At 51.4% G+C, this 17,322-nt stretch overlaps 1 protein-coding gene across 4 annotated transcripts in view; it reads right to left on the bottom strand.

Moving 5' to 3' along the window:
* Shank3 (SH3 and multiple ankyrin repeat domains 3) overlaps positions 1 to 11,500 on the bottom strand; it is a 58,724-nt gene extending 47,224 nt beyond the window's left edge. For 2 of the 4 annotated variants that reach the window (XM_036208001.1, XM_036208000.1), the window contains exons 1-9: positions 11,152 to 11,500; positions 10,653 to 10,856; positions 9,482 to 9,553; positions 7,845 to 7,953; positions 7,594 to 7,745; positions 7,335 to 7,502; positions 7,141 to 7,257; positions 6,661 to 6,738; positions 5,431 to 5,497 (exon numbers count right to left, since the gene is read on the bottom strand). In XM_036208001.1, coding sequence (XP_036063894.1) covers positions 5,431 to 5,497; positions 6,661 to 6,738; positions 7,141 to 7,257; positions 7,335 to 7,502; positions 7,594 to 7,745; positions 7,845 to 7,953; positions 9,482 to 9,553; positions 10,653 to 10,856; positions 11,152 to 11,439 — 1,255 coding nt within the window. In that variant the 5' untranslated portion in view covers positions 11,440 to 11,500. The remainder of the gene's footprint in view (positions 1 to 5,430; positions 5,498 to 6,660; positions 6,739 to 7,140; positions 7,258 to 7,334; positions 7,503 to 7,593; positions 7,746 to 7,844; positions 7,954 to 9,481; positions 9,554 to 10,652; positions 10,857 to 11,151) is intronic. The other 2 variants (XM_036207998.1, XM_036207999.1) reach the window with 1 other exon arrangement.
* Between the last annotated feature and the right edge of the window lie 5,822 nt (positions 11,501 to 17,322).

The following is a 17,322-nucleotide window of genomic DNA, read 5'->3' as shown; positions in this document are numbered from 1 at the left end:
ACAAAATAAAACAAAAAAGCAAGATATATATATCTATATAGCTAGGACCCACTCTAGTCTCGGGCATCTGCCTGATAGTCATCCTAATTCTCCAGTGTGCTACGTGTTTTCTAGGGTCCCAAATGTGTCTTCACAGCCATCCACAGTATGCTAAGAACAAAAATGAGATCAACAACAACAAAAATCCTCCACATCTTAACAGTATGATCGGAGTCCAAGACTTCTAGCCATGACACATTATGGCGACACGCGCCCAACTTCTCGTCGAAGTGGACAACTGGTTGTGTTTGTTGTTTTGGTTTTTGAAGTGCCAAGCATGGTGGTGCATGTCTCTAATCCCAGCACTTGGAGCTCTGTGAGTTCGAGGCCAGCCAGGGCTACACAGTGAAACGCTGTCTCAAAATAATAATCAATTCTAAAAATCATCTCATGGGGATGCAGGTAACGGGAGTGACTCCGGTACTTCACTGCCGAACAAAGCAGAGCCCATGGTGACTCCACAAAGACTTGACCTCTTGCTCAGTCCTGCGGAGTACAAACCTCCCTTTAGGAGCTGCAGAGTACTCAAAATTCTTTAAAACTTAAGCATGCTGAAGTTTTTCTCGTATCAGTCACGTGACCTTATATTTGGCAATGGATCCTTGGCTACAACATCAAAAGCATGAGCAATTTTTTTTAATTTTTAATTTAAAAAAGAGGGAGGAAGAGGGTGACAAGGGCCTATAGTCCCTGCTCCTCAAGAGGCTGAGGCAGGAAGATCACCTGAGTCCAGAATTCAAAACCAATCTGGGCAAGAAACAAAGCAGTACATGGTAGCTTTTTCCTGTAATCCCTATACTCAGATGCTAAGGCAAAAGAACTGTGAAGAGTTTGAGGCCAGCCTGGGCTATAGACCAAGTGCAGCACCAACCTGAGCTACAGGGAAACCTTATCTAAAAAAAAAAAAAAAAAAAAAACATATACAATGTATTTTTAATTTGTTATATCTATTTACTTGTATATGTACATATATGATGAACACAAGCATGTGCCATGGCTCTACGATGCTGGAGAAGGTCCTGAAGAAGTCAGCTCTCTCCTTCCACTATATGGATTTCCCAGACTTAGCAGCAAACACATTTACCCACTAAGCCATCTTGCTGGCCCTGTACTCTTTATATATTCAGAATATAATATATAAAGAATTCTTATGGTTCAACAATAAGAGAAAAATCTTAAGTGAGCAAAGGCCTTCACTCTTCTCTAAAGACACACAAATGAACAACAGACTCAAGAAAATATGCTTAATGGCATGGGGCATTAGGAAACCACAAAACAACAATGAAATACCACACCATAGCCAGCAGGATAACTACAATTAAAGAAAAAAGAAAAAACCACCAGGCAAGCATTGGGAAGAATGTAAAGAAGTTAGAAACTCAGGCACAGATGATAGAAGTTTAGAGGAAAACAGTTCAGAAACTCCTCAAAAATGTAAGAACTGTCATATCACCTAGCAATTCCACTCCACAGGATAAATGCAAAAGAAGTGTAAACAAGTATTCAAATAAATATATGTACAAATAAAAAAATACATTGTTTGTGATAGCAATAGCCATAAATCAAAAAGTAGAAACCAGCTCAGCTGCTAAGAGTGGATACTAACTTGTAGAGGGGACACGGGTTTAGGTCCCAGTACCCACATTGGGCGGCTCAGAACCATCTGTATCTCCAGTTTCAGGGAATCACGTACCCTCTTCTGGCCCCCAAGGACACCTGTATGGATGTGATGCACATACAGACAAGCGAGCAGGCACACATGCACACAACATACACACATACACACACATATGTAGTTTGTTAAAACATATATATTTACACATATGTGTATGTGTTTTGGGGGGGGTTGTTTGTTTTTTGTTTTTGTTTTTGTTGTTTTGGTTTTTCGAGACAGGGTTTCTCTGTGTAGCTTTGGAGCCTTTCCTGGAATTCACTTTGTAGCCCAGGCTGGCCTCAAACTCACAGAGATCCGCCTGGCTCTGCCTCCCGAGTGCTGGGATTAAAGGCGTGCGCCACCACTGCCCGGCTAGATGGATGTGTTTTAAAGTGGTAACAACTTATATATCCACCAACAGGCAAATGATGAGCCCAGTACCATGCATACAGACAACAGAATACTCTTTAGCCATAAGAAGGAATGAAGGTCTTCAAGGCAGATGAAGCTCCAAACCACGATAAGCAAAAGAAGCCACACACGAAGAAAGGATCATATCATAATTCCATTGATACAAAACAGCAATAACAGGTAAACACAAAGAGTAGTTATGTTCTCAGCTGACAAGTTGAGGAAGAGGGTAACACAGAAAAATTGCGTACTATATCGGAGGTATTCTTTGGAGCAATGAAAACATTTTGGGATTCAATAAAACTGGCATACAATACTGTAAATGTAAGGAATGCCGCTGGATTGTCGATAAAAGTAGAAAATTTTAAGAAAGAAACATTTTGCCTTAATTTAAAAAACGAAAACTATGCCTCGGGCAGGCTTTGGCCTGCAGCACTACCTGCCAAGTTGGTCTACACCCGTGATAAATAGTAGAGCCAGGGTCAGCAGAGCGGCATCACCTTGAGCTGATGGCCAGCGTAGATGCTCAGGCCACACCCAGGCCCAGACTCAGAACCTACACTGAGCAAGCTCTCCAGGTGATGTCACCATGTGAGAAGCATTTCCCGAGGCACTTACCAAAAACATGCGCTAGACCGTCTGAGAACATATGTACATAGAATGTTTTTGTGCACATTGGCAGTTGCCTGAAAGAGCATAGTCCACTAACAGAAGCGGGAAATAGAGAAAGACAGTGAGAGAACAGAGTCCCACCCAATGTCTGCTGGTTCATAAAGAAAAGCGAGGCTGCCTAGAGACAGGAAAGGGTCTCTTGAAGCATGGCACAGGTGCCTACCAGACACTGCCCTGAGGAAGGACGTGGAGGATGGATAGGCAGAGAGCTCCATACAACGCCTATGTGCGGGCCTCTGCCCAAAGACCCAGAGTGAGACATAGTAAGTTACAACTGTCACTTAAGAAATGTCCTTCAAGTGACTAGTGCAGAGGGCAGTGGGTAACCCAGACCCTGAGTCCCCAGGTCTACGGGTAGGTTTTCTCATTAACCCTCTGACATTTGGTTTCCAAAAGTCTCTGTAAAAACGGTCCAATAATCAGCTTCACAAGAGACTATCAGGAAGGTGAACTGAGATAAGAGGGTTCATCGTAAATCTCATGACTACATCATACTACACAGGGATGGCTGGTTGGGTGATGGTTAGTTTTTTTGTCAACTTTACACAAGCCAGGTCATCTAGGAAGAAGAAATTTCAGGTGAGAAAATGCCTCCATCAAACTGGCCTATAGGTAAGGCTGTGGGGCACTTCTTTGACTATTATTAAATAACTGATGGGGGAGGGCCCAGCCACTATGGTTGGTGCCACCCCTGGGCAGGTGGTTCTGGGTTCTATAAGAAAGCAAGCTGAGCAAACCATGTGGAGCAAGCCAGAAAGCAGCATCCCTCCGTGGGCTCCGCTTCAGTTCCTGCCTTCATTTCCTACCCTGACTTCCCTTCATGATGGAGTGTGGTTGGGATACGTAAGCTGTAATAAACCCTCGCCTCCCCAAGTTACTTTTGGTCATGGTGTTTGATCACAACAGAAACCTAACTAGGACAACTGTAACCTTGAAATGCATGATGGTGCATAGAGTAGATGTCTACATCAGGACCAGATGACAGAGATGCCCACTATACTAGGCAATGACATGCCTGACCCCCACTGAGCAAGCACACTTGGGTAAAATGGACAGCGCGCTTCAGTTGGTGACCACCAGATTCCTAGGATGAAGGGCAGAGGAATACTCCTACTTCTCATCCTAGATATTATACAAGTCCCTCATCTCTTGCCAAACCAGTGACTGGCCACTTTCTAGAATTCAGCCCCTTCCAGGATCAAATGCTACAGGAGACCAAGGTGAAAAGAAAATGAAATAACTCTAAGATATTATATTTCACGTATGACAAAGGGAGGCACCATAGATGTCAGCAGTTCTCCCAAGATTAGATGATCAGGCAAAACAAAGACAACGACCCCCCCTCCAAACATCCATAAGCAGGGTGATCCCAGAAAATACCATCTCTGATACTGTCAGCCACCATCAAACTGCAGCCATTGCTTGCACCAATATCAACCCCAAAACTGTACCCTCATATTTCTACCTGAACCTGGGCCCAGCTTTGTACCCATGGATCATGAAGACACTCAGCACCGCTGCAGTATCTCTCTTGGGGAAGCCACCCACCCTCATTCAGTTCAACCACCATCCTGGCCCCACCTTGCAAGGTTCAAGGGGTGCATACCCAAGCCTTGTTAGCAGAGAGCAGCTCAAAGAAGAGCCCTAAACATGAAACGGACCTTAATCTTAACCCCGTCCAGAGATGAAGCCCCAGGCCAGACGGTCATAGAACCGAGACATAGTCTATCTAACTTTAATGCCAGCTCCAGCCCTTTGCTGCCCAATGCCACTGCAAATTGAAACAAGAAATGGGGACATTTCAAGTAACATTCACAGAAGAAAGAGGAGCCTGGGGCTCCATGTTCCAGAAAGCGTCACAGGCAGAAAAGCCTACCCAGAACATAAAGCGATCCCTAGGGCTAGAAGGCTTTGCTGTAGCCGGACAGCAACCCTTTACTGGAGGAAGGGGCCTGCAGAACCCTGCAGACTTACCTGTACCCAGGATGAGCCAGCCTGGCTCCAGAAACAAACACGCATGCACACGCACACACTACCACCACCACCCCGTCTGTCTGCCTCCTCTCTCTCTCTCTCTCTCTCTCTCTCTCTCTCTCTCTCTCTCTCTCTCTCCAGGCACGAACGCACACACAGAGGCATAGGTTAGACCCTTCTGCCTGCCAGTCTTGGAGCTAAAACTACACATGCAGCTTCTGGTCCTTCCTCCTAGGGCTTATCCATATGCCAAGACTCTTTTACGCACTACGTGCTGGGTGCTCAAATCCTCTGGCCAAGGAGACACCCATAATCCTATCCCCACTTCATCTTCATCCTCACCATCCTGTTTTGTTCTCTCCGCAGGTATGTTCATGGGATCGTGTCACACGGAAAGCCACAGGAGGCTAAACACAGCCCTAGCACCTAAGGGAAGCACAGACCCTTATCTAAATGTCAACTGCTAGACCCAGTGCTATCATAGCCTAGAGCCCGGACCTACTTGAGGCCCTGACCAAAGACTCTGTTCAGTCCACACAGGCCATTGTTCATCACGGTCCCCAGGTCTGCAAGGGTCACTAGCAGACAGTTGTCTTGGAGTATGGGGGCCCTGTTACACCTCCACTGCTTATGAGCACCACAGCCCATTCAGAAAGGATCTATGGGTAGGCAGAACTCACCGACATCCGAGTCTTTGTGGGTCTTGATTACCTCAGCAAGCTCAAAGTTCCCTGCAATGATGGCCACCTGGGAGGAAGAAGTCAACACATGGAGGACAAGGAGGGAGGCTCAGCAACCCAGATTTGACCCCCACCCCAGGTGGTCCTGCTGGGATCCTAAGCCACCTGTCTCTCAAGTCACAGCAGTCAGTGTCTACAGGCACAGCACTGCCAACAGACAAGAGATAGGATACCAGTAACCAGAGTTGGCCCGCTGCCCTCATCGGCCTCAGTCCAGGGTGCTTCTGGGACACCAGGCTGAGAGTTAAAACATGAACAGATCTGCACACACTAGCAGAACTTCTAATCTGCCCCTACATGCAGCCACGACTCCTATATCAATCCTGGCCCCACAGCTTTTCAGCCCTCATTCTTCCTCCCCATGTCCCCAAACCTGGCCAATAGACCCTGATGTATCTGCCTCCAGATGTGCCCACATCTTCAACCTCTGCCTCACACTCCCAGACACCACCACAGCAGCTTGTCTTTCTGACATTCTCAGGGCCCTGTGCTCCCATTAAGAATAATAAACAGCCGGGCGGTGGTGGCGCACGCCTGTAATCCCAACACTCAGGAGGAAGAGCCAGGCAGATCTCTGTGAGTTCAAGGCCAGCCTGATCTACAAAGTGAGTTCCAGGACAGACAGGGATACACTGAAAAACCCTGTCTCAATAATCATCATCACCATCATCATCATCATCACCTCCTTCCCTGCTGCTTTCACGGTCCATAAATCCCCATGATACCCTCGACTCCTCAAAAACTCCAGGCCACAGAGATAACTACCTGGCTATCCAGTGCCAACCAGCCTGGCGGACTAATGGCTCAGAAATATAACCTGGGGCAAGTCAGGTATAGTAGCGGTCACACACCCGTCTCAGCTTGGACCTCTGCACTCCTCCCTGCTTCTGGGGAATCAGGCCCACCACACCCGTCTTTCTGTCCTCTCCATGTGGCCCTTCCCCAGAGTCATGGAGTCATATGACATTTACCCGTAGGAGGAGGGTAGAGGCAACCACCACAGCAAATACTCCCTCCAATTCTGGGCACCACACTAGCCCGCCCACAGTTCCACCTCCCATGGCAGTCCTGAGAAGGAGCGCTCCCTTCTTGCCCTCTGAAGAAGAATCCGGGTTCAAAGTCAACAGGACACACACGCAACCCCCTGGGTCAGCCTTACACATCCTGTACCTGGAAGGCTGTCTGGCTGTTGTAATTGCGGACATCCTTGTTGGCACCACGAAAAAGCAGGACACGAGCACAGCTCTCCTGTTGGGAGGTAGCAACAACCATACTGGGCTGCAGGAGAGGCCGGGCCAGGCCGTGGCAGGTACATAGGCGCGCAAGGCACAGGAATCACTCACACACACACATATACACACACATCCCTAGGCTAGGTAGGACGACGTAAGTAGCTCTCATCTGAGAGCTAGTTGTTAAGAGCATACATATGGACACACTGACACACGCGTGTTCAGAGAACAGATGTGTTTAAGTAGGTCACCCAGTAACCAGATCGGGCACAGAACATACACACGGGAGTGTCGGTGTCGCACAAGCTGGGGTGTACGGTCGGTCACCTGCGCGCAGGCGCAGACATACACACAGTCACACTTTACCACACGCAGACAATGTAGATGAACCGACAGAGGGGTGAGACTCGAGGTGTACCTGGTTGTAGAGGGCACAGATGTGCAAGGCTGTGTTTCCCGAGGCATTCTGGGCACCCATGTTGGCCCCATAGAACAGCAAGTGCTCCAAATGCTGCACATGTCCAAAGCGGCAGGCCTGAGGAGGAGAGAGGTACTGAAGCATCCCAGGTACAGAGGCCTACAGCCTGCACCCAGCCCAGGCCCCCTGCTCACCTGATGGATTTCTTGCCAGCCATTCTCGTCAGTGGTCCCCAGCTGTGCATGATCATGGAGAAGCAGCTCGCAGCAGAGGGCATCCCCGCCCCCTAGGGCACTATGGTACAGGGGCGTCAGGCCGCGGCTGTCCTTGTAGTCAGGTGAAGCCCCCAGGTCCAGCAGGGTCTGAGGGTAAGGCACCTCAGGATCCAGGCCAGGCCCAGCTTCCTGCATGAGCCCATGAGTCCCTCCAGACCAGGGTCCTGCCCTCACTAACCGTCAATGCCCCTGCATTCCGCTGGCGGGTGGCACAGTGGACAGCCGTCAGTCCATCTCGGGTTCGGAAGTCCAGGTGAGCACCGCCATTGCGAAGAACCTTCAGGAGGTCAGTGGCGTTGTCCAGCTGTGCCGCAAGGCTCAGAGGGCACTCTGGGTTTGGAGATAAATGAAAGTTAGGGTCCCAGCCACTAAAAAAACAAACAAGCCAAAAATAAAAAATAAAAAAAAGCCCCTCTCTGCTCTTCTCACCTCCTGAGTCAGGGTCATGGAAATTGGGGTCCAGCCCCTTGTCCAGCAGGCGGGCCACCTTGTCTGTGCTGTGTAGCTGGACATAGTCCATGAACTTCTTCAGGTTGGCCTAGAACACCAGCCATCCCAGTCAGCTGAGTGCCACAGCCATGGTCATCTTACCATCACCCCCTTCCTCCAGCAAGCTCCCGACCGACCACCTGGAAGGCAGACACTGTCCCTAACCCCGATCTGTCTAACCTGTCATCCGGCTTGCTCATCCTCAACCCCATACTCTCACCTCAACTCTAGTTCCGTCTTGGCTAGACCCATGTGCTTTCAAAGCCCTTCTCTGAAAACCCACCACAGCTGTCAGCCTGAGCCTGGCCACTTTCATCACGGCCAGGTCACCTTAGTCACAGACTCCAACTGACTCCCTTCCCTCAGTCTAAAAGAGCACTGAGTCCATTCTAAGAGGTGCCAAATACTAACAACTCTAGACTCATTCCTCTGGCCAGCTCCTCCTATACTCCATGATAAACCCCTGGAGCACCCATGACATGACTTTGCCTTTTAGTCCTTCACCCAACAAAGCCCCGCTAGCCTTGTCTGGTGGCCTAGATATCATAGACAGGAGAGGGTGTCTCATGAACCAGTATCGTGGGGTCAGGGTGATGAAACCAGAGGAAGAATCTATGCAAATCATCTAGGAAGAATCTTAGCCTGGAGGTAACAGGGGGAGAGGGTAGGGACAGCTGGCCTCCAGGCAAGCAAGAGGACAGGGCTACAGTGAGGAGTTCAGATTCATCCAAAACACAGACAAGACTCACTGAAAAGCAAGTCACTCATGTCTGGGGAGCCCCTGAGAAAAGATCTAGAGAACCCAGGGTGACAGGGTCACACAAGGGCCAGTGGATGGAGACAGACCTCTCTGACATGGTCTCTGCCCAACATAGAGCCAGGGCCACTGACTGTCACCTGCTCTGGAGCAGCAGAAAAGTCTACCACAGAAGCCCAAGGATCTAGGACCATAGGTAGGGTCATGAAGACCCTTTCCTAAGCTCCAGGGACCATCAATGAAGTATCCCACAAGCAAATTCCCATTGGCCCATGGAGCTGGGAGACTTGGAAAGGGGCTATGACACCCACCTTGCACCCTGGACACCCACAGGAGTGTAATGCCTTCTCAAAAACAAAAAAGGCAAATGGAGTCAGGCCCATCTGGGAGCAGGTCCCAGAAGAAAAGACACTGTACAGGTGTACCCAGACCACAAGGTCTACCTAGGCAGATCTGGCCAGCCTCACTAGCCAGACACAGCCGGTGACTCAACCCCTCTGCCTCACCTGAAATGAGGTAGTAAATCCCCCCTTGGAGAGAATTAATGAGACATCTAATTCTGTGTTCCTTCTACTAGGGAACACTGGACCTCTTGCCCTCACAGCCAACAACACTGGACGCTCATTTGCTTCCCTCTCCCCCAGCTTCAAACAAGGCAAAAATCTGATTTAGCTGGAACCTATCCCTGAACCCGCCATGGGCATGGAGCCTGTACTCAGCCCCGGACCAGGTCGCCCCTTCAGGGAAAGCAGGCTGGGCCAGGCCAGAATAGGAGCAGTGGTCATGGGGAGTCCCCTCCAAAGACTGCCTCTTTCTTTACCTTTGTGTGCAACTTTGCAAACTGCTTGTCATCTATGAGGTTCTGGGCATACACTCTCCGCTTGTATCGAAACTGCTCAGATAAAGAAAAGGTGGAGAGAGGCACCCACACAGGTCCAGTGAGCAAGCGGTGGTAGCCACCACCGCGTGCCGCTCACCGCTCACTGCTCACTGCTCACCACCCTCCTGCCCACACCTTCACTGCAACACAGCCATACAAGTCCCAGACACACACAAAGTGGACAGACAAACCCTGACGACTACTGCTACCACTACCCTCTACACAGAAACCATGTGTGGTTCCGGAGAAGACAGTACTCGGCCAATTCATGGCCTGGCAGGCCACCGCTACCCTCTACACAGAAATGATGTGTGTGGTTCCAGAGAAGACAATACTCGGCCAATTCGTGGCCTGGCAGGCCTACAGCCTGTCTGTCTCATTCCCACCACCAGGACTTGGAAAACTCCACGGCTCCCCCAAGACCTGAAACTAAGCTTCCATTCCTACACGCTTTCTCTCCTAGTAGAAATAACCCAAGTCCTGGTGCTACCACGAGGATCAGACCAACTCTGACCTTGGTGTACACACACACACACACACACACACACACACACACACAAGACCTTTCCGTTAGGACCCAATCTCCACCCCTATACCTGGAATGGCACCCAAATCACCTTTATATGTCATAAATGGTACTAATATTTTGGTCCAACCTCAGAAGACTTGGGGGTGAGAGGCAAGAGACAAACATGCACACAGATCACACTGTTCACACTGCACGACCCTTATGGCACTCCCTCCTTCTCACACTTCTCCCTCCAGTGTTCAAACTGCTCACACCACACATGCTGGGTGCATGTGCTGCATGCAGGTGCTCACTGTGTGCTTGTACGCATCGCTTGCTGCAAGCACTCTACACACTGCTCACACCGTTCTCCACGCTTAAGCTGCAACACACCACTTACCACACATGCAGCTCCCACTTCACTACCCGCTGCACTCAATGCACCCACCTCTGGCTCTCAGCACACTGCTCAGGCTGCACACAGGCCCCCCACCGCTCCTGTAGCCAACCCCTCCCGGCCTGCCCTTCACTGCTCCAGCCACGGAGCTCAAAAGATCACACCCAGTGCGCTCCATGCCACCCCCACCCTGGTCTGCCCAGCACCTCCAGATAGGGCAGGGGCGTGTCCAGGTTAGGCGGGTAGTCCTGTAAGAGCCGCTCTTCATCCAGGAACTTGCCGGCGCGACCCCGGGAGGGCGGCTGGAATAGCCCGTAGTTGAGCGCGTCCTGAAGGCTGTGGTTGAGGGCGCAGAGCACACGCTGCTTGGCAGCCCACACGGGCGCGGTTGGGTCCAGACGCAGGCACTTCTGCAGCGGAGCGAGTCGTGAGCCCGGACCTGCGAGCGCAGGACACCGCGCCCCAGGCCCCGCATGGAGGGCTAGTTGGGGGAGCAAGAGCAGGGACCCCGCGCCACCGCGCAGAGGCCGAGGCCCCGCCCCGGGGCTGGGCTTCCAGGGCCCCGCCCCGGTGATGGGGAGGGTCCCGCGGAGGCGGCGGGGGAGGGGCGAGTGGCCGCGGCCGGGGGTCCTGGCGCAGGGCGCGCCCGGCGGGGGTCACCGCTAGCGGGCTACACAGGGGTACGGCAAGATCGCGAGGGCTCACCGTTTGCTGCAGGTCCGGGATGCCGACGCGCACGACCACCGCGCTGGCCCCGGGGCCGTCCATCCCGGTGCTAGCGCCCGGGCCCGGACTGTTGCCGCTGGAGAGAGGAGCGCACGGGGATTCCGCGCGGCGCCCTGGCCCCCCCTGACCCCCCGCCGGAGCCCCGCCGACCGCGCTTCGCGGGAGGGGGCCGGGGGGGGCCGGGGCCGGGGCCAGCGCGGGGGACAGCGGCTCCGGGGGCTCCGCAGGCGCAGCGGCGGCGGCGACGGCGGCACGGTTTAGCTGCATCGGCCCCGGCTTCGAGCGGCGCCTGCCTTCCCCGGGGGCGGGGGCGGCGGGGGGGGGGGGCCCGAGCCCGGAGCGGAGCGGAGGCGGGGAGGGGGCCGCGCCGGAGGCGGGGACGGGAAGCCCAGAGCCGGGAAACTGGGGTCCCCCGCGGGGTCGGGCGGCGTGGGCGTGTGGTGCAGAGGGCGGGGGCCGGGGGCCCGCGCGCGGGGGGGGGGGGGGGTTGGCTGTCGAGGGGGAGTGGCTGACACAGCGGGGGGATGGCACGCCGCGCTTCCGCTGCAGGCGAGCGTCGCAGACCACCGTATTAGGGTGACAGAGGGTTCTGGAGCTGGATGAGGGACCTCTACGCGTCGGGGCCAGAGGACCACAGGCTGACAGGGAGGGAGAGACAAGCAGGAAAATTTGGTGTCCCGGGGTGGAAATCTCTCCAGTCTGCCGACCCCACTCCGGACCCCGAGGAGGTGGTGGGCTCAGCCGGGGCACCGTGCTGGGTGGGAGTCGGAGGGCCGCAGACCCCAGGCTCGAGCAGGGTGGAGCTGCTGTGCCACGGAAGCGCCCCCCCAAATCATCCCTTCTAACCGCACCCAGGGTGTTCCTTTCGGCCCCCGCCGCAACCGAGTTTAGGGAGTCTGTCCGGACTCTGCGGTCTCCCCCACCTTGGCTGGCCCAACCCTGCAGCTGGTCGCCCCCTCCCCGTCACCTTAGCGACAGCAGGATGGGGGCGCGACCTACGAGGAAGGGCTTAGGGGAGGGGGCGCCACTAGTCTCCACCTGCGACGGGGAACTGAATTTTAGTTTCACACGTTGTCGTGGCAACGCGGGAGGGGGTGACGAGTGGGCGGGGAGGGGAGCGCTGCGAGTGAACCAACTCAGGCGCCGCCCGCGTGGCGTGCCAGCCTTAGCCCGGCGCTGCCTCGGAAGTGCCCAACGCGCGGGGGCCTCCCTCCCAAGGCCCAGAAAGGTGCAGCCCCTGAGTGGATGAATTGCCCTACTAACAGCAGGGTCTAGTCCTGCCTTCCACGGCACTCTCCCACCTACCTTGGCTTATACCCCACCCCCTAACGGCCCTAGAGAGCCACTCATTGCTGGCGGCACACACTGGACAGCTTTTGCGGAGCAGTCTGGCCGGGAACTCTGCCAGTGGCAGAAAGCATCCCCTCAGCCCCAGCCTCCCCAACTCTCTCCATGAGCAGCCCTGGATCGCCCACAAAACTGGTTATTCCTGAGCATCCCAGGAATAACCTTGGACTGCCCTGGTCCTATACACCGTACACCTCACCTTATCCCACCCCCTGACCACCTTGTTTCACCTGAAACATGCCTTCACCCCACAGAGAACAGTGATTGATTAGATCCCCCCCCCCCCCAACAGCCTGCACTCCACGGATCCACCACCTTCCAAAAGTGTTTCATGACTCCATATAGGACCTTCTGACCAATCCTAACCCCACAGGACTGTCCCTTATGGACCACCTGGCTGACTCCCCATATCGCTACCTTTGAGGAGCAATCTCTCCCTTCACAAGAACCACTTACCCAGCAGAGCGAAGTCTCCAGCGCTCCTGTGCCTCTGTTCCCTGCTGCCCTCAAGCCTGGGTGGACCCCTCAATGCTGGAGGAAGTGAAGCCCCAGCAGGCCCTGACCTCCAAGCCCCTCCCAAGGTCTGATTGAGCGGGGCAACTTAGGGTACCCTAGGGGTTAGGGCAGGATGTAAGAGGGGCAGGAGCAGGAAAGAGTCTCTCTTATCTTCAGGAAGCACCTTGGGAAGCTCAGGGCTGGGTTTCCTGTGTCCCAGCCCAGAGAGGAAACACTCCTTCCTGGCCTGGGAGTCTCTGCCATCTTCCTCTATTGCCTCTTTCCTTTTCGCCTTGACCCAGGCCTCCTTCCGGCTAAACCCAATCCCTCCCATCAAAACCTCCACCCACCTTTATTTCCAGCCTCCCTTTTCCCTAAACTAGCTGCCTGCTGGTGGGAAATGATGGCCAGAATCCACCAGGGACAAGGCTGAAATGAAGGAATCCCAGGCCCTCAATCAGGCAGCAGGCCAGCTTTGGATACTCGGTAAACCTGTCTTGACCTGAATGGGCCCAGATCCCTGGGTGTTGCCTCTTCAGGCTTGCTGTCCACAACTGGACCTCATGGAAGGAAGACTTTGAGCCTCCTCTGACACCTCCCTTGCTGGGTGAATCTAACTAGGCCTATGGCCTTGGTTGCCAAGCTTTTGGGGAGAGAGTCTCACATTTTGCTAGCCAGCTACCTGCAGACTGACAGTCTCTTGAGCAGCCCTGGCTACCTTCCCTCAGGTCCCCCAGACCCCGTCTCCCAGGCAACGTGACACTTTGCCTGGCCCTACCTTCAAATACTGATTGGTGCCTTTTGCTTACTTCTGTCTTTACTGGGGCCAAAATTCTAGAAAGATCTTATTTTGACCATCCACACTTCTTCCCCACCTCCTAGTGCACTTTCAGCTATACAGCTTCAGGAGATTTGGGGGTGGAGGAAGATTTGTGACTAGTGCATCCAGAATAGTGTATGGCACGTGGATTGGCAGCAAATGTGTAACTATAGTCCTCAGCCTGCTGCTGTGCAGCTCCAAGTGTCCACTGCTTAAGCATTCACTGGAGACATCCAAACTTCCAGTGACAGTCTCCATACTCTTGACCCTTCCACATCCTAAGCGTCCTCTGGCCTGTGATTCATACTCCCAGCCCACCTTCTGGCCCTCCAGTTGACCTCGCTTGGCCTGTAGGCTCCCCTGTATGCTAGACAGCTTGCCTCATTTGCACCTGGGGAGGTATCCCTCCCTTCCATCCATCACTCCTGCACACTTCTCGCTCTTGTCACTGGGCTCATGCTGGCCTGTCCCCTAGGTTACCAATTCGGGGGGGGGGGGGACCTCTTGCTGAAAGTCTCACAGGCATTTCTTATGTCCAGTCTAACCTGTCTCCTCCTGAAGCTCTTCCTTTGATTTCCCTCATGTCGGGAGTTTCTGTACTCATCTAGAGAAGCGTCTCATAGACGCCTTCCTCTCCCAGTCTGCATCTCTCCCTTTGAGGACCCACCTCACCCCATGCTTCTTCACTCAAATACTCTGTTCTGCACTAATCTGGTTTCTCTTTTGTAAAGCTGCCATTGTCGACATTTCAACACAACTGTACTTCCTTTATTTGTTGCTTAGCATCTCTTTCCCTGCCAAGAGGTGGGCTCCCTGTGGAGAGAGGTCTTAGCCTCTCTGGTTTTGCTGTGACCAAGCCCTGATACACTGTGTAGCTCAGTTTGTTTACTATGTAAGTAAGCCAGAGATTAAACTGCCATCTACAAGATTACACCCAACTTCAGCTCAGACCTCCTTACGGTGGAGCAGCTGAAACCGGGAGTGCTAGATTGACTGCAAAGCTGTCTGGACCCAGTGTGTGTGTGTGTGTGTGTGTGTGTGTGTGTGTGTGTGTGTGTGTGTGTGTGTGTAGTTTTTATTGCTCCTGGTTATATAATATCTAAAGGTATATTCATATTCCATTTCATCTTGAGTCTAATTTTTCTTTCTCCAGGAATAAGAATCTCTTTAGATTCAGCTTTGGTTTTTGCTTTATGTTGTTTAGGATAGAGTCTGACGATGTATCCCAGGCTGCCTCAAACTTCCATGGGCGCATCAGCCTCCAAATTTTTTGGGTTTGTTCATCTCTTTTCCTTCATTTTACACTATCATATTTCTCTCTATATTTCTTTTCATTCTTGCTAAATTCACTAAACTGGATATTTCTCCAATTAATGTTCAGTGTTCCCCTTAAGTCCCTCACTAGCATTCAGCGCTGTTAATCTCCAATTATCATTTGAGTTAGAGCGTTGATATGTAATGACTTTATTTCCTTTCATTCTGATTTTCTGATGTCATATATTTTGGCTCAGGTATTACGGGAATGTGCTTATTTACATTTTCAAATGTTGAATATATGTTTGTGGACTAACTCTTTATTAGTGATCTCTCCCTGCATTGTGATTAGAAAAGATGGTCTGGACAATACTGATATTTGTGCAGTTTGTGAAGATTTTCCTCGGCTCCTGAAGCTGAAGGAGGAAAAATGACAAGTTCTAAGCCAAACTGGACCACAGAATGAGATCACATCTCAAAACCTGAAGCAAGCCAGACTTGGTGGTACACAGGTGGTTCTCTGAGTTCAAAACCAGCCTGATCTACTGAGTGAGTGCCAGGACAGCCAAGGCTATGCAGACTAACCCTGTCAGGGTGGGTGGAGGAGAGGAGGCTAGAGAGATGGCTGAGCAACGGAGAGCCCTCTTCTGGCCCCTGTAAGCACTGCATGTAGTCAGTGCACATACCTAAAGTGTTTTTTTGTTTTTTGGGTTTTTTTTTTTTTTTTTTTTTTTTTTTTTGTCGGTGCTGAGGATCGAACCCAGGGCCTTGTGCTTGCTAGGCAAGTGCTCTACCACTGAGCTAAATCCCCAACCCCAACCTGAAGATTTTTTTTTTTAAGGTTTAATACAAGTGATGTATGTTTAATACATGTAGTAGACCTTTTTAAGCATTAAAATGCAAAATAAAGCCAGTCTAACCATTTGCATATGTATATTTCTTGGGATTAATGATCAGCCTAACTAATTTCTGTCATCCATGTTGTGCTGTCCTTGCTCAGTGTGACTTTCTTCTACATTTCCACCTTCCATCTAATTGATCAGGTTTCCTCATTGCTCTTCCCTTCCTTCCTCTCTCATTGGTTTGAAAGTTGAATGTATAGCAAGTTCCAACTGATCTTCTCATTCTACAGGGTTTTTTTGCCCATTTTTTTTTTTTAAACTTGAAAATTTGCCATTTTTGTTATTGTTCCCATGGTCGAACAGTGAGTACTTCTTTAGTACATCTGTTGACAGTTTTCTTTATTTGCTGTTCTTTCTTGCTGCTCACTCTTTAAACTCTCTGGGGCTTAAATTATCTTCTTGAAAATACATCCCTTAGAAATTTCCTAAGACTGTCTTGGAATGAATGGTTAAGCTTTGTCTTTCATTAAGATTCTCGTTTTGTGGCCCTGGAGGAGATGGGAATGGAGGGGAGGGGTTGGGGGGAAGGTGGGGGCGGGAGGGGGGAGGACAGGGGAACCCATGGCTGATGTGTAAATATAATAAACTTAAAAAAAAAAATTCTCATTTTGCCCTTGCTCTTATTTTGTTTTGCTTTTGTTTGAAATTTGAAGATTTATTTTATTAATTTTGTGTATATATGTGTCTGTGTGTACGTTTGTGCCTGTGAGCATAGGTGCCCCAGAGACTAGAAGAGGGCTGTGAGCCACCCGGAACTCAAGTCCCCTGCAGGAACAGAATCACTGAGTCATCTCTCCAGCCCCATTAAGTTTTTTGAGACAGGGTATGGTGATCTGAATAAGATTGGCCCCCATAGGGTCATAGGTTGGAATGCTTGGCCACCAGGGAGTGGCACTGTTTGAAAGGATTAGGAGGTGTGGCCTTGCTGGAGGAAGGAAGTGTGTCACTGGAGGTGGGCTTTGAGGTTTTAAAAAGCCCTTTGCAAAGCCAGTGTCTCTATCTTCCTGCTGCCTGAGGATCCAGATGTAGAACTCTCAGCTACTTCTCCAGCACTATGTCTGCCTGCCCCACCATGCTACCTGCCATCATGGCAATGGACTAAATCTCTGAAACTTTAAGCAATTAAATGCTTTCTTTATAACAGTTGCCATGGTCATGGTGTCTCTTTACATCAACAGAACACTGACACAGTCTTATCTTACAGTCCAGGCTGGCCTCAAACTTGCAATCCTCCTGCCTCAGCGACAGGATTACAGATCTATACCACCATGCTTACAGATGTATACTACCTTTACCTTTTGTCTTAGTTAGGGTTTCTCTTACTGAGATGAA

The sequence above is a fragment of the Onychomys torridus genome, chromosome 16, assembly GCF_903995425.1.
Source record: "Onychomys torridus chromosome 16, mOncTor1.1, whole genome shotgun sequence".
In the NCBI taxonomy this organism is placed as follows: Eukaryota; Metazoa; Chordata; class Mammalia; order Rodentia; family Cricetidae; genus Onychomys; species Onychomys torridus.
Note: the sequence above shows the minus strand (reverse complement) of the source record. Positions and strands in the feature narration are given on the sequence as shown.